Here is a 24991-nt window from a genome sequence, read left to right as displayed (position 1 = left end):
TAAAATGGCTTCCCCCCCCACATGAATTGAACAGTGTTATCTGTGCAGCTGCTGATATCAGTAGTTGGAAGGCCAGATAGGTTTAATGAGTTACTGTGATATTGTTGCCAGCAGGAGCAGTGGGTAGTAGGAGCAGGGTGGGTTGGACTGGCAAACAGGGAGAATGGAGTGAATGGTTCATGATTCTGTAACATGAACTGTGTGAACTTGGCTGTCTTTGTTCTTGCCTTAGGATTTTGCAATTGAAGCACTTGCTTCCACATAGCTCAAAACTGAGTTTGTCTTAATAGCTTGTAAGAATGTTTGGTTGGGAGATCATCCTCTGCTAGGTTCTACTTTAGGTAGAAGGGAAGGTTAAGTGGTGTAGAGTGGTGGTTTTATTCGTAAGTGTTCTGCCTGATGAAAGACGGTAGTTAATGAATGGTCTTGAGATTCAAAAGAATTTGGAAACCCTTTGCTTCTTATAAATACACCCACTGACTGCTGTTAATCTTATCCGGATATCTGTATACTAAAACTGGAGATCTGGAGCTGAAATCCTATAATGTCATGGTGGTCATTAAGGGATGGTGACAATACCAGTGATGCTTGCACATTCCTCCATGATGAAGTAGGACTTGCTGGGGTGTTGGCTAATCAAGGGGCTTCTGAGTTGCTTTTAGAGCTATTCTGGGTTTAGTGACAGGAGGGGAGCTTGCGGAATAGATCTGGTGGTTGCCATTACCTGAGTCATCAAAGCATGAGCCACAGCTGTCTGACTTAGGGAAGTACAAACCATGGTGGCTTTACCCTCTAGTAGGGTTTCCTATTTTGTGGGCTGTATGCAACCACAAGAACTAAGAAGAAGAAAGTGGGCAGGACATTCAGAAAGCATCGGGTGAATTACGGAAGAGAGCCTGCTTGCATTCATGCCTTGTTATCCTTAACTTCCATTTATTTGTTCCTTGGGTGTCTTATGTCCCCCTTCTCCGTCTGGTCAAAATTGTAACTTGCATGCTCCTTCAGATACACTTCTGCTGTCCCCACATCCCCGTTAGCTCTTTGGCTGTGTGAGAAATGGGATGGCCATAAAATGCATAAGAAATACCTTTTATCAGCCAAACCTGTAGTTAAGAATTGCATACTTGTCTCTTTTGTAAAAGCACACTTGAAGATTTTTGAAATTTTATTTTTACCTATTTGTCCTGCTCTGCAACATATTCTGACAGGCTGGCACATGTTAGTTCCGTTGCAAAATCTCTCATCTGTCATTCTCAAGTTAGACTTTAGCTCATCCATGTAGTTGACTTGGCCTTTGGACATTCTGGGTGGGGAACAGAGGACAATGGGAGTCTTGTGGATATTGTATTCCCAGTATGGACTTGTAAGTGCTGCCTTCTGGCTTCACTTCTTATAGCTGGAACTTTGAGACAGGTCTGGGGAGACAAGACAAGTGGAATGGTGATGCTGGAAGGAACAAACTACTACTGACAGCGAGACCATTAGTTCTCCCTCTTGATTTTCCTGAAACCTAGTTTCAAGGCAAATGTAGGGAAGGTGCATGTGATGTTATGGAAACAGACTTGCTCAAACTGACTTTGTAACACCGGGATGATTCTGCTGATGGTGTATATTGCCATTAGAAGCCAATCTCCTGGCCTTTCTCTTAAGTGCAGCTTTGGCTGTTCTTGTGGCTAAGTAGAAGCAAGTCCTCGTGACACACCCTTCTGCAGTTCTTCAACTTACAGCTACTGCCAGCACCCACAATCTCCAAACACAGCCAAACACAGAGTGTGGCTTGCCAGACAGTTCTGCTGCTGCTGCATTCTCCACAAGTAAAAACAAAAGTCCTAACAACCTATAGAACATGGCGGCAGGGGCAGAGCCTGTGGCCCTTCAGATGTTGTTGGGTTCCCATCAACCCCAGTCAGCACAGCCAGTGGTTGGGGATGATGAGAGTTCTGCTGTGAAATATGCCATGCTGCGCTTTCTGATGCTGTGTTTGATTGGCCGATGGCTAACCCTTTGTGACTGGTTGAATTCCAATGTTGTCACAGACTTTTAAGGTTTGGTTCTGACCCCATGACATACGGATTAAGAGCCGATTCATGCATAAAAATATAACGTGTGCAATACACACATCTGGAAAGTACAGAAAGGCTGAGAGGAGCACCAGGGTTGGCAGCAGCTCCCTGTCAGGTGGCAAAGCTGGGTTTGCTGGCCTATAATGGGTCAAACAGCCCAAGAGCCAAGTTGGCAGAAAACATGATTGTGCCCATCTTCTTTATAGATATTACTGTCATTTGACATGAAGAGGGCAAAAGTTGAGACCATTACCTTTGGGGGGCAGGGGGGGGTCTGCCTTTTTTTACATACAGGATTTTTACAGTGACCCGCAAGCTAAACTGAATAGGGTCTCTTGCTTCCCCACCCCCCTTCTCCTCCCCTCCCACCCTTCCAAATTCCTGCTGGGGGGGAACTCTTGCTTAATATACCCGGAGACCAGCTGTATTGCAACATTAGTGAGTTGCAGGCCTTGGAAATATTTTCAAATCAGCAACCCCCTACTCCTCCCATGGTTGAAACCAGCCTCCTTTAATGGAAGGGCAATTCGGCACAGTCCTGTCTGCATGTTAATCGGCACGCCCCTTTCCCTGCCCTCTAGAGTAGTACATACATTTTTTCTGAACATGTTGTTGCATGCACTGCTGCCACTGCCTTGCTTACGAATCAAGCAAGCTGGTTTTGTCTAGGTGACGGAGAAGCCTGTGCTACTTGCTTCTAGTTGGCCTGAATGTCTTGTTTGAGCCACTCCCGTCCAGAAGAGTTGAAATGATTTGCTTTGATAATCCATCTGTTTTCTACCCACCTCCTTTGATTTCCCCCCTCCTATGTCTGCTTGTCCAGGGGTTCCCAAACTGGCCCACAAGCTTCAGTCAACTAGCCAGCAGCATGGTTCTGTGAAGAGCACTTAACCATTTGAATTCTATGGAATGGAACTTGTAATGCAATAAAATATAATGTAAAAGTTAAAAATACAGTTTTGAAAATTGTACAGCACCGCGAGCTTTACAATTCCTGCAACAGGCATTAAATAGATATAGATAGATAGATAGATAGATAGATAGATAGATAGATAGATAGATATAGATAGATAGATAGAAGTGGTCTGCCAGGACCTTTAGCAATTTTTGGGTGATCTGTGGGGAAAAATGTGTGGGACCCACTGTGCTAGTTGTCATTGCCCTTTACTTGCTGATGCCCTCCTTGAGTGGCCTATCAGTCATTGGCACACAGGAAATGTCACATCAGATTTCTTCCACATTGAGTAATGTGTCTGGGTATGAGAGGGTGCCTGGCTAACTCACAACTGTTATCTGTAGTAGCTGTGAAAATAACACAGCTGATTTCTCATAATGTCATAAGCAGCTTCTAGGTATTATACATCTGAGTCATCTATAGGAGGGGAGTTCCGAAAATGTTCTCACTGTTAGGAACCTTTAGTGCATTGGTGTCCCAATCTAAGGAAGGCATATCACCATATATAGTGTCTGTCACTTGCCAGGTAGTAGGATTGAGGTTTGATGTGCTCAAGTCAAAGAGTAACTTAACAGGTGTACCTGTGGTCTAGGTGTGAGTGACAGCATTCTGGTGTTTAGCTAGTGAGGTGTGGGGAGGAGGTAAAATGAATATGTTCAAAGAGGGAACATCAGGAGGTAAATGCTCAGCTTTGTGTCCCTGGTTGGCAGGAGGAACGGAGAGTATGAGTGAGTCTGGAGTTGTTAAAGGAGGCAACTGCTCCACAGCTGTAAAAGAAAAGCATAGATTAGGAATCCTTTGGGGAATAAGTCTGGGTGTCAGTGCTGTGCTCCCTCAGAATGATCGTCCTGCACCCTTGCTCCTTTCAGGCAAGACAAAATTGAGTGTTCACTAGGCAAACTTGCCTTCTCTTTCCTGCAAGTTTCTAAACACAATGTCATTTCCTGTCTGACCAGGAAATCCTTGTTTGCTTCCTTCCTTTCTGCCTGAACAACAAAAGGGCTTGCTTTGAAAGCTTTTTGCATGACGTTGATGTTTCCTCCCACTTCCCCACCAACTAAATGAGTGGCTCTATGTCTCTTTAGTTTTAAGCCACCTAATTTCAACTGTAGCTAGTTTTCTATTTTGCTGGGCTTTGTGTATCTGGGTTGGGCCAAGACTAGTATGTGAAATTTGCAGTGGGATGCAGATGTAGCTGAGTGGAAAACACAGGGAGCTGTGTGTGTATATGAGGGATTCAAGGGATGTATAATCCTTTCTCCTGCTCAAAATGCTGCAACGGATATGTCTCCAAAACATCACCAGTGCTGTAATGAACACCTATTTCTGTAGTGAACTGAGGACTGAATGACTTAATCTGCTAGGCAGGGGGATTCCTGTGAAATGTGTGTCTTGCATCGGTGACATGTCCTCTAGCTTGATCCTTCAGATTTAATAAATAGCCGGATTTTTCTGACCTGGAAAAGTGAAATTGTCCCCCCTGCCCCCACCCCACAGGAGGCCTCCCATCAAAGCCTGAGAACAGAATTAAATCAAATACTTAAAGCTTGTGAAGAGTGGCCGTGCTATATAGTGAGATTACATTTTTATTCCCTAAAATTGTTCAGTGCCTGCTAGGTGGAAGGTAATGCGTCTCTTTGTCCTGTGCCCCCCACAGAGTAAAGAAAAGATTTCTGTCCTGAGAAATGGATGCTTCTATTAGGAGTTGTGTGTAGGTGTTGCTGCAAAGGCCAGCCTCTTTTTTTTCCTTTGCGAGAGAGCGTGCCGTGTCTGCAAGACTTTTGTCAACAACAGCAACAACAACAGCAGAGTGGGATGATGGCACTAACAGGGGCAGTGCTGCAGATCATATCTACTCTAGCTAACAGTTTTGAGTGCCTGAATATGAAGTTGCCCAGAGCCCACACCCACAGCAGTTTGGCGTCATGCAACATTTGATCCTGCTCTTGTGCAGCCGTGTGGCATGTACCAAAAGAACAGACCTGCAGCACTTGTTATACCAGATCTGTGCCCACACTCTTCCTGTTTGCTAGCCAAACTTACCAGGCTGTTTGCACGTTGTTGTACACTGCTTTGATCTTGCATACAGTTTGGAGAACGAGGAAATGGCCTGGACCACCTGGGCTATGACACAGAGGCTTTTTTGAGTTTTGCTCTGTGGGTTAGTTGGGGCCTGAGTGTCTTTGAATGCTGTGTGTCTTTGATCATCCCTAGGACATAATGCAGCACCGTCATGATAGGGGTATGCCCTGCCCCCCGTGCCATGTAAGTGGGGAGGGGCCATAACTCAGTGGTAGAGCACATGCTTTGCATGCAGAAAACCCCAGGTTCAACCCCTGGCACACACACCTCCAGTTTAGTTAAAAAATCAGTTAGCAGGTGATGGAAGGCATCTCTGCCCGAGATGCTGAAGAGCTGCTGTCAGCAATAGTATACCAGTATTAGGCTCGATGGGCAAATAGTCAGATCTGTTAAAGAGCAGCAGCTTATGTTGCTCTCTCACAGTGATCCAGTCTATGAGAATAGGGACGTTACAAGGTGGGGCTTGTGAAATAAAGAAAGGAGAAGATGACTCAAGCATCCCTGTTAGGGCTGTGTATTCTGCCTAGGCATGGAGCTTGTTTTAACAATCCAAGTCCTGTACGGAAAAGGTGAATACAATGACTAGTGCAAAGTCTACGAGGGACCCGGAAAACCCTTCCTCCAATCACTGGAAATCCTAGTCAACAACAGTTGTTTTGCAAGCTTTCACAAAGCCCCCCCCCCCATGCTTTCATACTTACCTCCACAACTATAAGGGTTAGAAGCTTGCTTCTGTGCTTTTTCTTTAATTGAAAGCTGAAATTTTCAAGAAGATGGATTCGGTATCTCATTGTGGCATGCACATGTTAACCATGTGTATTTTTAGGGGGCACTGGGTTCTGAGGCAAGGAAACTCACATTCTGCCATCAGAATTGGGTTGTTGATGATCTATTTTTTCTACTTTTTTCCTTTAGAGTCCCAATCATACAAGATGGAGACTTTCATATCACTGACATTTGGGGAGAAACAGGTGACAGAGCACAGAGCATTGAAAGGATGTGAGGGTTTTGTGTGTAGATTTGTTAAAAGCTTTTTTCAAACAGTACAGTAAAGGACTAACTCAGAACTATTGGAAGCCCGCATAGACCCCCCCCCAACATTTCCAGATAAGATTGTTGCCGTTCTCAAGGCTTTCTGTGTAATTATTACGACTGAAGGAATTATTAGCTCTGAGGAATTCCCAAATGGAAAAGATGCAGGCTCCTGCAGAAAGGGTTTTCTCAAAAGTTAAGCTGTCCCTTAATGTAGCTTACATCTTCAGATCAGTTACTAGCTTGATTTATTTTTGCAGTCAACATTCATTGTCTCCTTTCCTTCCTGAGATGTAGCTTAGCCAGCTGATGACACAGTTCCTAGTGCAACCATTTGCAGGGCGCTGAAGGAGGTATTTCCTTCATCCAGTGCCTTGGTTGAGACCAAGCCTCCACAACTCCACAAGTGCCCTGCTGGGTCAGACCAAAGGCCCATCCAGTCCAACATCCTGTTCTCACAGTGGCCAATCGGATGGAGGCCTGTGGGGAAACCTGCAATTAGGGCCTCAGCATAACAGCATTCTTCCCCACTTGTGATTCCCAGCAAATGGTATTCAGAGGCATCCTGCCCCCGACACCAGAGGCAGTCATAGCTGCAGTTGCTAGTAGCCACTGGTCCTCCACAAAAAAAATATCATCTTGGCTGTTGCTGGAAATTGTGGGGCTGCATTCCTGGGCTATGAAAATGGACCTATGCCATGTATCTTGAATTTCTCTGAGGCAGCCGCAAACATTTGGGCACCTGAGACCAAACACCTTTCTTCACTTGGTTGTCGCTCTGTTCAAGCACCAGCATTAAGGGCTGAATGTCAGGTTTGCTGAGAGAGCTCGTGCTTGTGCCCCATGGGTAAAAGCATGCTTGCGATGCAGAGTTTGAGGCATGGCAGCCAGCCTGCATAAGTATATGTTTGTTTTAAGCTCCCTTGTGTACATAGGCATTTGGCCTAAGAATTATCTTCTGTTGTGCTAGGTGCAGGGAGGATAGCAGTTTTGGGGTTTCAGACGCTGCTTTTGTAGCTGGAACTGGGACACCAGGGCAGGCAGCCTTTTGTTGGGGGTGCCAGAAGCACAGTCGGCAGCTGCTCCCATCTCAAACATGCAGAGCTTCCTGCAAAGTTGGTACTGGCTGCTTTGGCAGAAACTCTCCATATAGTGTTGTGATGCTCTGTGCCTTAGGCCAAGCTAGCCTCTGGCTGAGGCGAAATAGGGAGGAAGAAAAGAAGCTTTTATCTCCAAAGTTAATGCAGAAAGCCTAGTAGGTGTGCTAGCTACCTTTCCTTCCTTGGCATGAAAAGAGCATGCAAAATTTAGTCAGCTGGGCGTTGGCCATCGGACCGCTCCCTAGGGGCTGCTTCCTGCAGACAGTATCCAGGGCAGGCTATGATTCCTCCTGGCGAATGTTGCTGTCTGCAGAGGACTTTGCTCCTGTGCAGCTGATAGGCAGGGCCTTATCTTGAAGAACGCCAAGATTCTATTTGCCGTAAGGCTGTAATTGAAAACTAGCTGGCTTTTCTCCCTGAATGTTTTTTTGAAGCAGAGTAGTGCTGGAACGGAACACCTGCAAATGAGTTTTTGAGGTACCTTTATAACAAAGGGACTGTTTTGATCCCACCGAGGATCACGCATGCGAGCCTCGAAGTGATTGTACAGGGAATCTTGACTGGTTTGTCGACGTGGAATGTTATCACCACGTTGCTTTGTGCTTTTATAGGTAATGCTGAGCCAGGAGTTGCCGTATGGCTGGTTGCGGCGTTCTTGTAGCAAAATGGCCAACTTGGTAATTACCAGTTCTTCTCCTCCTCCCTCTCTCCTTCCACATTCTCCCCTACATCCTTGAAGCTTCAGCCCCTTTGAGCCAAGCGGCCGCCTCTTCAGTCAAATCCTGCCTTGGCTTTGGCGGGGTGGGTGGGGGTTGGGGTGGGGAAGGAGGAGGGAGCCAGGAAGGGTTGTTTTTCCTCTAACATGATAAGGAGCACTGCTGGGTAAAGTGGGAGCTCTTGCTCCTGATTGGTGGCCAGGCTGCCCTGGAATGCTCTGGCCCGTTTCCCAGAATCCAGTACTCTGTGTTTGTTTGTTTCTGAGCCTGAGGTCTGGTGCTACTGTGACAGGAAATGGGGAAGCTGGAGGGGAGGTGGTGGTTGGGGGGGGCGCGTAGAGAAGGGAGATGTCTGTGTATGTGCCTGTGAAATCCCTTTGTCCCCAGAGCTCAGCTGCAAATTCCCACAGAGGGGGAAAAGTGGCCTTTTGTGTTGCGAAAGATTTTTCAACTCCCAACTTGCAAAGCTCCTGTGCTTGGAGGCTGGGAGCGTTGAATTCTTCCTGACTGACTGCCTCATCCATAGATCTGTCCCCTCCCTCTCAGGGGGAGGAAAATAGAACTTGTATGAGATGAGATATCTTGGTTGGTGTGTTTCTTCTGTGGCTGTGTATACGTAAATTAAATATGGGAGCTCCCAGTGCACGTTGGACACAGCCAGTGTGTACAACGCTTGGTTCTTCTGGTAGATGCATGCATCTGTCACAGATATGTATCCTACCAGTGCTGCTGATAAATACTAGTAATAATCTGATTTAAGGCAGCAGTGAAGCACTCCTAGCTCAGATATATGCAGTCATTCCTGTACCACCTTCAGGTATAGAAATGCCACTCCCCAATCAGCCACAGTTACATTGATGACTAGACTAGTGTGGTGCTTGGTTTAGGTTTTTCAAGTTAACAAGTACCCAAAGGCCCAATGAATAGTTGTACTTGCGCAAGCATCTTCTATAGTTTTAGCAGCTGTGGGGCTGTATACTTTGTGAACCGTAATTAATCCACTGATCCTAGTTGTCTTTGAGGGAGTACATTCCCTCCTCTCCATGATGAACCATAACCCCAAATTTCCAACTTTCCTGATTCTTATTATTTATGCCCTAGCCCCTGTATAATCCAAAATATTGGACAAAAGGTGAGAGCATTATACTGTCCATTCCCTTTGCAAGAAACTTGCCTGGTCCTGCCTTTGAAGTGGTGTTTTGCTAATGAATGATGTCATAGCAGTGACTGACATTTAGGAAAGCAAGGCAGAAAGAAGTCTAGAATGATTCACCCATTATCTGGAGAAGGAACTTCCTGGTTCATTTCTAAGCTCTTTTCATCTTCCTTTGTGGAAAAGTGATTGGCGGACAGAAAATAATTTGGAATGCAGACTAGTATAACTTTGATAGGTCAGAAATGTGTCTGTACGAAAAGTAGCAGCAAAGACAGGAGCTGATCTTGACCATATTTAATAAACATAAAATGATTAATGTTGGAAAACATTTTTTAAAAAATATTCTCCAAGTACAGGTAAAGTTTATCATTATTGTACCCGCACTGTGGGGGGTATGGATATGCTGCTAAAAGAATGTGGTTTATACTCACCCTGCAAAGTAGCCCAGAGTTATAGCCATTCTAGGGGGGGAGTGAGCAAGCCTGCAGCGCAGACTCCCAGTGGTCAGTCTTCTGGCATGTTGCCTCTCCTCCCACCCCAAAGGAGATGCAGTGTGTGTGTGTATGCGCGCGTGTGTGTGCATAGTGTGCACACTATGAAGTTGTTTGTAGCACTAGTTCAATGAAAGGATGGAGCAGGTGAAGGGAGCCAGGAAAACAACTAAGGGTTTTGTCAGTGAGTAGTCTGGGAACAAAGCCAACCTGCTGAGAAAGAGGCATACACCTGGCATATGAGTTTGGTGCCTAGACCTCCCTGCATAACACTAGAGCTTGTGGACATCCAATGAAGCTGAATGTTGGAAGATTCAGGACAGAAACAAAGCAAACACTTCCTCGTGCAGCACATGGTTAAATTATGGAACCTGCTCCCACAGGAGGCGGTGGTGGCCATTCGCGTGGATGGCTTTAAAAGAGGATGGATGAGGCAAATCCATTGAGGATAAAACTAGCAGTGACTACCAGCCACAATGGCTATGTTCTGCCCCCATTGTCAGAAGGACTATGCCTCTGAATACCAGTGGCAAGGGATCACAGGTGGCCAGAGTGGTGGTGTGCTCAGGTCCAGCTTGCATGTGGGCATCTGACTGGCCACTGTGAGAACAAGATGCTGGACTAGATGGGCCATAGGGCTGGTCCAGCATGCTCCCATTGCGTGCTTCTGTTCTTGTGCTGCTTTGTCACCAGAAATGGGTGGTCCCTGGTGCTATGTTTGTGTGCACTTTTCCCTTTACCCCCGGGATCAGTCCTTGTGGATCCACCCATACCACTAATTTCCTGACTTCACTAATTAGATGGGCAGGTGTTGCTTGGCTGGCTCCAAAATGTGTGATCTTGGTGGCCTCAAGAGTTATTGTGCTGTCTTAATTGTGACCTGTCTGTAGTCTCCATGCCTCCTCATTGCAGCCTCTTAGCCAGTTATCCTGCTAGCAGCTAGCCCATGACTAGTCATTCCACACTGGTGCATGTTGACAGTGGTCCTCTGTAACTTACCCTTACCTGTTGAACACAGATGGAATGTGGGTGGTACCGCTATTCTTGGCTATCTGGGACTGTGGATACAAGCTGTTCAGAAATGGGGAGCGGACACCTCACTTTTCCTACATCTTTCTAGGTCATAGATTCATGCCGTTTACCAGTGAGGCAACCCTCAAACAGGGACGCACAAAACCCTCCTTTGACTGCCCAGAAGGACAGCTGCCCTGCAGTCAGATTGCTGGCATACCACTGGAACAATCCCTTCCCTCTGTTCTGCTGCCGACTCGGCACCATTTCCTTTCCTGTTGTGTATATGCTCCATACTCCCTCCCCTCCTCCCTCCACCTCAGAACTGCTGCTCCCTTCCTGTCAGATGTGGGGTGTAACCTTGGTCTGAGCAGGCCAGGGCTCATGTTTCTTGGTGTGTGCTTCGCTGTTGCTTCATGGAGTTGGACTCTTCTGCTCCTCCAGCCCATCCCAAAAACTGTGTTGTAGCTGGTTTTGTACATTTCCCCCAAGTTAACTTGAACTTCCAGAAAAGGGAAAGGAGCCAGCTCCTGTTACAGACATGGATCCGCACTGAAACCACAAGGGGGTTGTCGGTTTGAGCCCCACGTTGGGTAAAATATACCTACACTGCAGGGGGTTGGTTGGACTAGATGTCTCCTGTGGTCCCAACTCTATGATTCTATAGGTCTTAGAGTTTTGATCTCTCATTTGATCTCTGTTTATGCCCCACACTCAGCTAATCCTAAAGCTAGTCCCCCCCCCTTTGTTTAACTGCTGCTTTCCCATGCATAAAATGTATTTATCCTCATTATGGAATTGTGTTTTGAACTGTCCTTGAGGCATGTCAGAGCCTTGAGTAGATGGATTTACTCCCTTCCCTCCCTCTTGATCTCATGTCTTCCGCTCATTCTCTTGAGGGGCCTCCAAAGTCAGCCCTTCCTTTCCACACCCTTATCACTGCTTTCCTATCTGCCTCTCCTGGAGCTGCTCAGCTTTCCCCTTATATGGCCAGGTGAGGCAATGGTGAGTATAAGCCTGGGACACTAGAGTCCTGATTAGTTAGGCATGTAATCTACATCCCTGGAGGGGTTGCAGGGGGCGGCTGTGTGTAGGGATAGGGAGCCAGGTGAGTCTCTTGAAGTGAGATCAAATCAACTAGTTAAACCAGTCTTGTGTGTGTGTGACACATGTTGGGGGTGAAGCTCTGCCTTTCTGCCCTGGGCCAGTTCTAATTGGTGAGGGACGCGCCCTAAGTGCAGCCAGCCCAAGCTTTGTTGCAAAAGTCTAGCTGGCGGAGCGGAGGGGGGTGGAAGAAACTCGGGCCGCCTTTGGAAAAGGACTATGCCTGCCTGTAAGGGTGTATGGTGTCCTTTGCATTCTTCATGAACAAGGAACTTGCTTGCGCAGGGAGTGGCAACTGTTCAAAGTCCATGCTGAGTAATGAACAAAGCTATCGCATGGGGCTTTTGCTCTACGCTTGGCAAAGGCAGATGCCTTTCCAGTAAAAGCAAAACATTCTCGGCGCAGGAGCAGGGAGAGCAAATCCCAGAATGAGAAACAGGTGAACAAAACACAGACCTGGAGCTTTTGCCCTCTGTTTTGAAATCCACCAGTTTGCAAAAAAAATGTCAAGGCAGTCACTAAAACCCCAGTCTTGTTACAGTTTTCCCCTGGCCTCTCTTTTTGAATGCTGTATTACAAGCAAAGTGTGTGAGTGTTTCGCTTCCTTCCTGGCCACTGGACTACTTGCCAAGTGGAACAGATGCTGCTGTTAACTTAAATGCTATCAGGATCCAAAGGTACGCTGCTGTAAAACTCTCACCCACCAAGGAAAAGGTGTCTGGGGCATATAAATTCAAGTGTATGGAAGCTATGCACAACCAGTACCTTTTCCTTCTGCTAATTTAGGGAAGGGGGCATCCTGACCCCTTGACCATTGGGTGTCATTCTCAACCCACACCTGCGCAAGTTAGAGTTTACCAAGCTTCCTGATTCCCACCCCACATTGATGTCCATCCTTCTCTCTCTTAAGGGTTATAACTATGGCTGCTGATTAAATTCATGGTTAAAAGATTCACCCAGCCCCACCTGTATCCAAGGTATAGGCACATGCCAGCAAGTCCATGGCGTTCCTGCTCCTGACCACGTGCAGAATCTCTGTTGTCCTGCTAGAGCAATTTTCTAGCTTTGTGACTTTGGATAGAGTCATGTTTCTAACTCTGGCAGAAATGTGAGAGGGGGCTGAGGACGTCCAGCATCTGGCAACATCTAGTCCTGGGACTGTAATTCATTTTAACCGTTTTAACTTTAGATTGTGGAAACCCCTCCCTGGGACCTGGCGTAGTGGTGGTAGTAGTAGTGATATTAAAAATACTGATAGGCAGAGCTAACGTACTGGCCGACACCTCTGCCCTGTGCCTCTGGCAATGTGCAGTGACAAGGTGCTGTGAGGTGAAAGGTCATGGATGCATGGAGAATTGACCACATGGGTTAGAGGGAGCTCAGCAGTGCAGGAAGGAGCTAAGATGCTAACTAGAAGTTGACCTTCAAGCTATGAAAAACTTTAACAAAGAACTGGGTCTTGAGAAGGGTCCATGTGTCAAAGCAAAGGTGTTCAGTGAATAAAAAGAGGAAGGCTATTGGAAGAGTAAGGGGCATTTGGGACATGTGGGGCAACACATCCAAGTTTGGCAATGACTAAGGTGGCTAGCGTTCATACCTCCCATTTTCAGGTGTACGCCTTTTTTAAAAGTAAAAGCATAAAGAAGTCTTATGAAGAACATGATTGAAAGTGGAGAAAGAAGAAAAATGGAGGTGCGTTTTTCAACAATGCTTACCAGGAAAGAGTTTGTTTAGTCTTCTTGCAACTTCTTCCCTCTTCCACGTGTGTGTGTGTGTGTGTGTGTGTGTGTGTGTGTTGCTATGTTGCAGGGGAAGCACTGTAGTTCAATAGCTGAGCACATTCCTTACATGCAGAAGTTCCAGGTCCAGTTGTTGGCATCTCCAGATAGAGTTGAGCAAAGCCCCTTCCTGAAACCCTGGCCTGGAGAGCTTGGTTCCAGTCAATGTAAGCCAGTAGCTTTCAAGATGATGTTGAACACCTCATTCCCATCAGCCCCAGGCAGCATGGCCAAGATCAGGGATGATGGAAGTTGTAGTCCCAACAACATTCAGAGGGCCATAGGTTCCTCACCACTGATGGAGAAAATACTGAGCTAGATTGACCAATGGCTTGACTTGATTTAAAACCACTTCCTGTGTTCTGTCTTGTGTGCACAAGAACTTGGGAGGAAAGTCGTGAAGTGCTGCTGAATGATGTGCTTCCTGAATGTGTCCATTTATGCATGATCAGAGTGTGGTTTTGGATTCCTACCCATAACTGGTGATGGTGAGCTGCTAGCCATACTTCTATCCCCCTTTTTAATTCAGGATCTTTTGGGATCTCTTCCTGACTTCATTCTCTTTCCTCACAATTTATTTTCAATGGTGGCTTCAGAAATGGTTACCATATTTTTCGCTCTATAAGACGCACCAGACCACAAGATGACCTAATTTTTGGAGGAGGAAAACAAGAAAAAAAATATTCTGAATTTCAGAAGCCAGAACAGCAAGAGAGGTCACTGTGCAGTGAAAGCAGTGATCCCTCTTGCTGTTCTGGCTTCTGGGATAGCTGCACAGCCTGCATTAGCTCCATAAGACGTGCACACATTTCCCCTTACTTTTTAGGAGGGAAAAGTGAGTCTTATAGAGCAAAAAATACGGTATTTTGAACAATCAAATACTTCTACTTGGGGAATTACTAGAAAGTAAAGCTTCTTCACTTTGTTGCCGGGATTGAGCAAGCTCTTCCTGCTAGTTTCTGTCTATGGAACTGGGGAGATATTGAGAGTTGCGCTGGTTGAGGATAATGGAAGTTGTATTCCAAAAACATGGAATGCCCCAGGTTGGCAAAGGTTGATGTAGAGAGCCTTTAACCCACAAAAGCTGAATATTGCAAAATAGAGTTACTTAATGCCTGTAAAACAGTTATTTAATGCCCGTATATGGGGGGTGTTCTGCAGTTGTTTTGAAGACAGGGGACTCCTGTTGTCTTGGACGAGTGTCATGTTTTAAGTACAGTATCAAGTTATAGGAGGGGCTGGAGAAGGTGTGCAGGGATTGCTGACAATTGTCAAACACGTCACCATCTGGGAAGATTATTTTATTACAATTTTGGATTGCTCTCTTGAAGCAATTCATATTCCCCCATTCTCTCTGTATCTTTCTATATGTGATGGGGTTGTGTGTGTGTGTATAACATAACAGATAAAACAACTGCATATAAACACAGTTTAAACAACAACAATTATAATTATAATTATAAAAACAGTTTAAAACTGCCGCATACAGCAAAACAATTCCAATCCAGGACAGATACTACCTGGGACAAAGACTTTGGTATGCTTGTTGGAAGATAATAATCTGAGGAATGTGTTCTGAAGTAGAAGGCTGCAAGAAATTCTATATTTTAGCAACCTTTTAGCAGTTGAAAGCAGAACCAGCTTATCTTATATATATGCATCTGGCTTAATTATTTTGTGCCAGTGCTGTTTCTTTTGGATACAAACATTTTGGGACCAAATTGTGGTGCCTCTTTAAATGTCTGTTGCATGTGCTAACCTCCCACTGCTTCCTCTCTTTTCCCTCCTCCAGTTAAGATACATCCTTTCATTAAGAGGGCAGTGTTAGGCCTAAGTTTTTGAAATGATTAGGGTTACGCCTTTGGAGCTTTATTTAAGCTGAATCTATGGCCATCCAGGTGTTGTGCCTGCATCAGCCCTGGCCAGTAGTCAGGGATGATGAGAGTTATCCTGATTGGATAAACAGGCCTGGAATGGCAAATATAATTAGGGACGTAGGAAGCTGTTTTGTACTGAGTCAGGCCAATAGTTCATCTAGCTCAGTATTGTCAACACTGGCTGGCAGCAACTGCCTGGGATTTCAGGCAGGGATCTCTGCCTGCCCTAACTTGAACCTGGGACCTTCAGCAAGTAAAGCAGATGCTCTACCACTGAGCTATAGCTCTGTCTCAGCTGACTTGCAGCGGCAACATTTATATGCTGCCCATGTGGCTGGGTTGCACCAGCCACTCTGGGCGGCTTCCAACAAATTATAAAGCCACAGTAAAATAATCACACATTAAACACTTCCCTATCCACGGCTACCTTCAGATGTCTTCTAAAAGTCATCTGACGGGAGGGTGTTCCACTGTTTGAGTGCAACTGAGAAGGCCCTCAGAGCTGGAGCTCAGTGTTCACGCTGAATGATTGGGGTGGAGACACCTCCCTAAGGCCTTGCATACCCGAAGTAGTAAGAAAACGCTGGTTGATAGTTTGCTTTCTGGGTTGTGAGGCACTTGGGAACTCTACTACTGTGTGTTCATAGCTGTATCAGCATCCATGAGTGTTAGGTAAAAGGCAAAGGACCCCTGGACGGTTAAGTCCAGTCAAAGGTGACTATGGGGTGTGGTGCTCATCTCGCTTTTGGGCCAAGGGAGCCGGTGTTTGTCCACAGACAGCTTTCCAGGTCATGTGGCCAGCATGACTAAACCGCTTCTGGGGCAACAGAACCCCGTGACGGATGTCAGAGCACATGGAAATGCCGTTTACCTTCCCACTGCCTGTTTATCTACTTGCAATGACGTGCTTTCAGATTGCTAGGTTTTGTATGCCTTTTAGGTGGTGGTAGGGAACTGTCTCCCGCTTTCTAATGGGTTCTAGGCCAAGTAACTGCCTTGCATGCTATGATAGTTATCCCAATTACACAGCACACTGGAGCACAAAATACCTGTTCAGGTAAGTGCGCCTAACCTGGCCACTTTTTAAGCTGGCAGTTTCAGCAGTGAAAAGGCAACCATAGGTGCAATGATTTTCATCAAGTCCCAATCTAGATTGGAGTATGTTCTGGATCAAGCCTTCCTCCTGCTGCTCCCCCCCCCAATAAAAATAAAAATAAAACTGACCATACTTACCGGTAAGTGCATTTGTTTTAAAGAGGTGACTTGATGTATATTCTGGCACTTGGGCAATAGATTTGGAAAGTGGAGGCAAGGACCTAGGGCAGGGGTCTGCAACCTTTAAGACAAAAAGAGCCACTTGGACCCGTTTCCAAAGGAAACAAAAAAATTTGGGAGCCGCAAAACCATTGCGACATTTACAACAAATATATCTCCGGAGCCATGATCTGACAGCGGGCGGGAAGGTGACGTCGGGACGGTGAGTGACTAACGCACGCACCGCCCCCATGCGACGTCACAGCCAGTACAGCGCCCGCCACAGTGGGGAGTGTCGGGGCGCACAATGCGCCTCCTCCCCTCGCTAGTATCCGCCCCGGAGCCGCAGCAAAGGTGTAAAAGAGCCACATGCGGCTCCGGAGCCGCAGGTTGCAGACCCCTGACCTAGGGAAAACATAAACCTACCTTTTGATAGTGTGCCTTACTACTTTTAGGGGACAGGGAGCATGTATCAAGTTGCTCTTCCTGTGTTATTGTTTATATGTGGGTGGTTTGAAAAGTACTTGCATGGGGGCAACTCCTCCTCTGGAACTGGCTCATCTCCCAAGGCAGGTTTCTTCTCCAAGGTAGCTGCAGTCCTTACATGGATTTAGGAACCGCAACAACTAGCTTTTCCAGTTCTCCCACAAGCAGGTAGGATGCCAAAAGAGCTCCTAGAGCACCTATTAGGAATGGTGAGTTAATGAGTTGTTCTAAATCGTCACAAAATATCTAATATCGGTTGTGCTTCTTGTTGTGCCAGATAGCCACAGTTAAGCTCTAGAAATCAGATCAGGGCTTCTTGAGCAGCAATTTACATTTATTTACATGAGGCCCATAATAAGAGAGTGAACTAGCCCAGGAAGTGTCTAGAGCCGATCCCATTTGGGAAGGATGTAGTAGGAAGGCTTCTGAGTTTGCTCAGATTTCATCTTGGCTTGCATGCATTTTGTTCATTAGCCTGTGTGGAGGAAGTGAGAGTGGTTTCTTGTGCCTCCTTGCAAATGGAGCCCACAGAAATGTTTAACTTTGGGCATTGGCCTCTGCAGGATACGTGAGTTCATAGAAATCCTACCTGTGTACACATGCCGTATGTGTTTTGCTAGGGCTCATAGCAGGGCGGGGGGGGGGAGTGCATTTATGGGTAGGAGAGGCAGCAATAAGTATTCATGTTTGCATTTGCCTTTAATGCAATGTCTGCAGCTGTTCATAGTTTCCAACTACAACTTGAACTGTATTTAGAGATCTAGAAAGTAAGTAGTCCAGCTTGGGGGTTGCATGGCTTTTAACTCTTGAAGGTACTAGAAACTTCACATGATCCTCTGGTGTTGTGGGATCAGACTTGTGAATATGCTAGCATGAATGCACTTTGCTGAATTCAGAACATGGCCTTGAGTTGTTGTGTATGAAAGCATCAAAGCAAAAAGGCAAATCCAGAAGTATATATACCAGGCTTCCAGCCCTTGGGGCTTTGGTGAACCAAACCCTGAGAACTTGCAGTTTCTCTTATGTATGGAGCATCTGATCAGAAGTCCATTTGTTACAGTGAACACTTGCCCTTTCAAGCAGCATTATACAAGTTCCAGTCAGCTGAATATCTGGCAGAGCATTATGTGAGGAGAGCGTGTCTGTTGGTGGAAACACTTGTTTTGTCATTTTAAACTGCAATGTCTGCTTTGGGGTGCTTCATTTATTGTCTCTGACCAGTCCCATCTCTGATAATTTCAAGATCTCTAAATGGTACCTTGCCTTTCAGGCTGCTTTTGGTCCCAGAAGTCCAGTGTAGCATCTAAGTGCGAGTTAGAATGTGAGTTGTCCAGGTGTGTTTATACTGGGCCATGACAGCCTTGCAAACAACTTTTGCAATTCTTCTGGGTGGGAGAGATAGTCAGGGTGTGTGTGTGGGTGTGGGTGTGTGTAATCACAATTACATGTGATGGTTGCAAGCACTGTGTTCCATGTATTAGCGGCAACTTGTTCTGTGGCTAATAGTTTGTGTATTAGTGGCTACAGATGCTCTGTTGAACAAAAAGGCCATCTCTTTCAGATCCTACTTACGGGCATGTCCGTCTGCCTGGGGTAATAAATGGACCTCTGGAATAGATGGATCTTTGAGCCAGCTGGTCAGTTCTGACATAAATTTCATGTTGACCTTTTGCAGTGCAAGATGAATTTGATGCTTTTCTATCAGTTGAGTGGAAACACAGCAGCAAGCAAGGAGGAATATCTTCTTCCTCACTGTGTTCAAAAGTCTTTGTTACATAGAAAAGCACACACTGGCTAAACAGCTGCGGAGGCAGAGCCACAACCAACCTGGGTTTTGGGGGGACATATGCTCATCCCAGCCAGAAGTGAGGCTTGAGGCTCATGGCACATGGGTGTGGTCCTGGAGAATGACACCACACTGCTCTTTCCGAGGCATAGGAATCAGCAGCATGAACTCTGAGTTGGCAAGCATTTTGGCGACTGAAATCTTGGTTTAAGGAGCCATTTGGCACCTAGCTTATATATCCCATTTTCTAATACTGCCCTGAACACTTGATAATGCTGTATAAATATATTTTGCATTAAACAGGCAGGGGAAACATCATGTATGATTTGTCAAGAGCGAGATAAAAAGGGGGAAGGAGCTGAGGTTCCCTTTCTTAAAGGAATCCTGAGTTTCCAACCTTTTATCAGAGTGTTTGTCAGGTTCTGTAAGGTACATTTATTTGAGTACTAAGGAGAGAACCACGGCCCACATCTGGCTGGTGGAGCAGTGCTCTCCACTCACCAACCCAGATCGCAAAATAAGCAAAATATGCTAGCAGACTTCTTTCTTCCTAGCGCAGAGTATGCCAGACCCTAGGCAGAATGTGTTTGCTTGTTGAATTCACACACGGTTGCTGTCTAGACACAAGGAAAGTAGGTGTTATTACTTAACTTAACACAGTGCTCACTGCACTTCCATGGGCCAAATCCCTAGCCATCAATATTGGGTAATGCAGTTTGTCTCTCCCCGGACCCCTTTTGAACCAAGGGGCGGCAACGGGGAGAAGCGATTCTCCCCGCTGCCCCTTCCCTTGCTTTAAAACAGGTCTGGGGACAGATGGGAAGGCGCGCTCCTTCCCCTCTGTCCCCGGAGATTGCGGGGCAGGCAACGGGGAGAAGCAATCTTCTCCCCGCCGCCCCTTGCTTTAAAACAGGTCCGGGGACAGAGGGGAAGAAGCGCGGCGCTTCCCCTCTGTCCCCGGACGGTCTCCATAGGAACACATTGATTGATTTTCGATGCATTCCTATGGGAAACCGTGCTTCGCAAGAGGAAAAACTCGCAAGAAGAAAAAACTTGCGGAACGAATTAATTTCGTCTTGCGAGGCACCACTGTAAGTGTTCCTGTTTGTGAATGTTTTTTGGAAGCCGCACATCCGACGCCACTTCTGCTTGAGTGCAGGAAGCTCCTGCAGCCAATCAGAAGCCGTACCTTGGTTTTCGAATGGTTTCGGGAGTCAAACGGACTCATGGAAGAGATTAGGTTCAAGAACCTTGGTACCACTGTAGAGGATAGATTTGAATCCAAGCAACCTTTGTGGGGAAAGGGGTAAGACAGCCTCCTCCATCGGATGGCATCTACTGGGACCACTGCTTGCTCCACTTGGGGATGTTGGTTATACAGTGGGGTGCTGATGATGTACTTGAAGTGGGCTAGGTAATTCCCAGAAGATTTTCTTTTTCTTTTTTTTAAATAATATTTGTTATTAAATTTTCAATTTCACTATTTCAAATAAACATTTTACAAACTTCAAAATACCCAGTGACTTCCCTTCTTCTCTTTCCATGGTTCATTTTACATATCATACATCCATGCATATTTTACTATAGCCATTGCCAGAAGATTTTCGACAGCAGCCCTAGAAAGAAAAAACGGGAGCGTTTCTTGGACTCTTCCAGGCCTTGGGTGCATCCTCGCTGCGGAACTGCAGAGAAAGATTATAGGGTGGAGGCCATGGGATGGCAAAGCACTAAACTGCTTAAAGCAAACTAACAATCTCCGCTGGGTCAAAGTCCAACTGGTGCCAAGATGTCTGAACCGAAGTGAAAAAAGTTCAGTTGTCAAATAAGCAATTCCTAACATGTGACTAAAAATATGACTCAATGAGAAGTGGTGTGTCCTCTTGTTGTAGCCCAGAGTGTTGTGACACAAGTTCGCATCTAAATTTCTTCTGAAAGCATAACATCTGCATATTCAGGAACTGTAGCCATTCAGCACAAAGCATTTAAGGCTGAATAAATCTAATGGCGATTACACAAACTTGCTCCTCATGTTCTCGCTAACCACATTTCCGTAACTGATGGTCTTCTAGAAAGGCTACTTTTTCTGGATGCTACCAGTAAATGACTAATGAGGTGCATCTCTTGCCTGCCTGCTTAATTGTAGCATCCAGTTAATGGAGCAACAGTGCTTTTTTGGATTTTAATTTCACATTGGGGCTTGTGCATAGGACTGTTTAGTGGGCAAGAAAGACTTGGGCAAAGATGTGAGTGGAGCTGTTGGATGACTGCAAAATACAGTTTGTGTGTTCCAGATAATGGTCATGGGATTGTGCTGCTTTTCTTTGCACTATTATGAATCTCTCCAAAGAGATCCCCCCTGCCTCAGATTGCCAGTGCCCATGGCCTTGTATGTAAATCATGTCTAGGGCCTGGTGTTGTGTGTCACCAGCACCGTGGGAAAGTGGGTTGAGGCGAGATCTGTCTTGGAGGCCAGACTAGTCCAAGCACGCCGTCCCTACCTTGATTTCCCCACCCCCTGGGATTTTTTCTTTTTTTAAAAAAATATACAATTCTGACGTGCTTGGGCAAGGCTTTCCTGAGGTGGGATGTTAAGTGCTGGAGGAAGCTGTTTGCTCTGTATTTACCTTCCGTCAGTCATAGAGTACCAAGATCTTAATACTAGTTGGCCCACTGAGTTGGCAACCTGTGTGCAGAATAGTTCTATTTGTGTTTTCCCAATTTCTGTGTGCCTTGTTAGCTGTCTTTTGGAAGGTTACCTTGTGAGCCAGAAATCTCCTTAAAAATCCTAAACCACATTTATTCCCTGTAATCCAGTTGGGCAAACCTGAGCTTTCTTTTCCATTGTAGCAGTGCTATACCAGTTAATGTGACCATTCCATTTTAAGAAGTGCTTTTGTAAACCACTTGTAATTCCACTTTGGGAGAAATGGTGGAATGGTTCATTGTAGTCTTTTCCAACTCCAGCCAGCGAGTTGTAGTCCAAAGTATCTAGAGGGGTGTGGAAGATAGGTACAGTGTTTTTTTGTTTTTTTTTTAAAAAAATGAATAAATACTGGTTTGATTATAGATCCTTCTTTACATGCCTCTTGTGCTTTGTTCCTTTTTTATTTTTTAAAATCACACATATATTGAATCCCCTTTCTGCTGTCTCTGCAGCCTTTTCCCTCCTGCTTCCTTGCTGTTGGTGGCTGGGCTGCTTCTTCCATGATTTTCTGCACTTAGACCAAGCTGTGCCTTAGCCAATCAGTTCAGACCGGCCTTCCTTCACAGGTGTGTATGGTGTGAAAAATCAATCTTAAATGTAATTTTGTTCTCTTCCATTATGGGTGGCGGGCTCTATTTTTCTCTTGAACTGACCATTTTAAATTTTTTTGAATTTCCTCCCATGGTAAGGAGATCAAAAGCCCCCAGGTAGAGTACAAATGTGGGCATTCACTCCCTCCTGCCTCCCCAATTCCAACCACACTTTTGTGCACAGGTTGCTTTAAAAGTCAAACACAGCTTTATGGATTTATTAAGTAGATTCTGTCTCAAGACATTCCTGTTGGGCCTATGCCAGTGCCCTGTTCTCTAGCACAGTGGCATATGATTTGCAGAACACCTTGCTCCCCTTTCCCATCTTGTTAGCCATGAAACGATTGCTGACAACCACATTAAAGCCTGTAGCTCCGCACCTGCAGTTTTCAGCTGATAAAAGGTGGTAAAGGAAACAGCTCTTGGAGGGAAATGGCTTGAAGGAATATCTTGCACTTTGGAGATAGATTTCGCTGTAAAATAAGTTTGAGGCTTTTAAGAAGCTGTACTGCTTCCCAACCCTTTGCTGCTTAAATGCCATTCACATATGTAATGTGCAGCCAAGGAAAGGCACGCTGTGTCCTCAAAATACCTTGGGCAGATTTAACCAGATAAGACAGAGCTCTGCTGTCTCCATGGTGGTAGCAACGTTCTAGATGTGTATTGTTGATGAGCATTTGACAACCGCGTATGGCCAGACATATTATATGTACACATAGATGTATTATATGGAATGTTGCTGTTTCCCATCATGTGTTTGAAAAAGCCATTAACACCGGAGCTTTGGAAAAATGAGAGTGAGTTTCATCCTTCTCTGCTCACCTTTCTGGCACTGGCTCTTGGTATCTTTCTGCCCAATATATAATCACTGTGTTGGTAGGTCACAAAGCAACCGAACTTGGCCTCCCCCAGCTTGGTGCCTTCCAGATGTTTTGGACGACAACTGCCATTAGCCCCAACTAGCATGGCCAACAATTGGGGTTGATGGGAACTGTAGTCCAGAAACATCTGGAGGGCACCTGGTTGGGGAAGATGGAGCTTAACTTCTTGTTCCCAGCTGTGACATGACATTGAGGAATTAAAGGCTATTGCACCCTGACAGGAATGCACAAGAACATAACTGACAGGCAGTTTCCTGTTTAGGAGACAAGGACCTGGGCTCTAGACAGGCCAGTCAGATCTGTAAGTGCTGATGCAGTGGAATTTGGAAATTGCAGCTATATCAAAAGGCCACATGTTAAATATGAGGCGGCTCTTGCGACGACCTCTTCAGGATTAATAGGGCAGTATTGAGGGATCGCTAAGATTTATTTGCAAAAAAATCTGTTCTGCCAACATTAAGGGAAAAAGCCATGGCAGTGGGCAGCATAAGATGAGCAGTAAAACTACATTCAAAAAACCAATACAAAATGCATCACAAACCAGAAGATCAGCTTAATACCTCAAATACATAATTGGATCATTTCCCAGGGGAAAGCCTGGATGAGCAGATGAGCTTTTAAGCAGGCTCCTAAATGCCAATACCATAGGTGCCTGACTGATGTTCATTGGGGGTGCATTCCAAGGGGTTTGTGCCGCCACACTGAACAAGTCCTGGTCTTAGTAGATATGAGACAAATCTTGGGAGCGTGTGGCACTACTGAGAGTGTCACTCCTGAGGATTAACAAATGGTTGCTCTGTGTTTAAAAGCCAGGGCTATTTGGACCAGTCTTGCATTACAGGAAAAACGTTAGTGCTGGAGACATAGACCAAACTCCTGTTCCCTGGCTAGGGTTCCCTCGCCTATGCATTAAAAGGCACACAGAGCTAAGCTTGCAAAGGCAACATATACCAGGTAGCTTCTAAATAACCCACAAACTAATCTCCTTTCTCCTGCTTGTTGTTTCCTGCTCAGAGTGGGATTCAACCAAGTGCTTCATGTTAGAAGGGTACACCGTCCACATAACGTGAGGGATTTGTTGGGAGCAAGTGAGCTAAATTGCAGGGGAAGTATAGAAAAAGGCCATAGTCAGCCTAGAGGGAAATCATAGCCACCCCCAGTAGGACCACTGGTTAAAATCCTGAGTATTACCATTAAAACTGTCCCTCAAACTTCTGTGGGTGCCAGAAACCTGGGCCTATCCTTCCCAGAATCTGGCCTGCACTTTTGACAAGAGCCTGCAGAAAAGAAGCCATGAAACATAATTTGCCATGGCCACTTCTCTCCTGAAGGAGCACCCTTGTGAATCAAATTTCCTTTTGCACTTGTTTGCCTTGGGGAGGCTAGGAGGGAGAAAATTTGTCGTCTCCTTCTCCTGCTCTGTTGATTTGTGGGAGGGGAAAATGAAGCAAAACTTTGGTCTTTCCCCAAGTTTAATTTTTTTTTAATCAACGCAACAAATTCTCTCTTCTGTGACCTAAATCTTTCTCTTCTTACTTTCTCCCCAACTCTTGTGTGTGAAGTAAGGGGCTCCCTTCTCCCCTCCAGCCCCCTTTTCTGTGTGACGTCCGTTCCCTCCAACCCCGTGGCATCTCCCTGCCTTGCACCCGCCCTCCCCCCGTGCGGGGCCTTCACAACCATGGATGACTCGGAAGTGGAGTCGACTGCCAGTATACTTGCCTCCGTCAAAGAGCAGGAGGCGCAGTTTGAGAAGCTGACGCGGGCACTGGAGGAGGAGCGGCGCCATGTCTCTGCACAGCTGGAGCGCGTCCGCGTCTCCCCGCAGGATGCCAGCCAGACCATGGCCAACGGCACCCTCACCCGCCGGCACCAGGTAAAATCACCTCAGGTGAGGTGGGCAAGCAGGATGCTTGTCGGCTTCTGGA

The 24991-nt window shown here is 45.9% G+C and overlaps 1 protein-coding gene across 10 annotated transcripts in view; it reads left to right on the top strand.

The window, feature by feature from the left end:
• CTNND1 (catenin delta 1) overlaps positions 1-24991 on the top strand; it is a 57667-nt gene that overhangs the window by 4025 nt on the left and 28651 nt on the right. For 6 of the 10 annotated variants that reach the window (XM_081906185.1, XM_081906181.1, XM_081906188.1 and 3 more), the window contains exons 2-3: positions 22048-22161; positions 24629-24939. The exons of 3 other annotated variants lie outside the window; for them this stretch is intronic. In XM_081906185.1, coding sequence (XP_081762311.1) covers positions 24745-24939 — 195 coding nt within the window. In that variant the 5' untranslated portion in view covers positions 22048-22161; positions 24629-24744. The remainder of the gene's footprint in view (positions 1-22047; positions 22162-24628; positions 24940-24991) is intronic. One more of the 10 variants, XM_081906184.1, reaches the window with a different exon arrangement.

Source organism: Podarcis melisellensis (assembly GCF_964234715.1).
Source record: "Podarcis melisellensis genome assembly, chromosome: 1".
NCBI classification, from domain to species: Eukaryota; Metazoa; Chordata; class Lepidosauria; order Squamata; family Lacertidae; genus Podarcis; species Podarcis melisellensis.
Note: the sequence above shows the minus strand (reverse complement) of the source record. Positions and strands in the feature narration are given on the sequence as shown.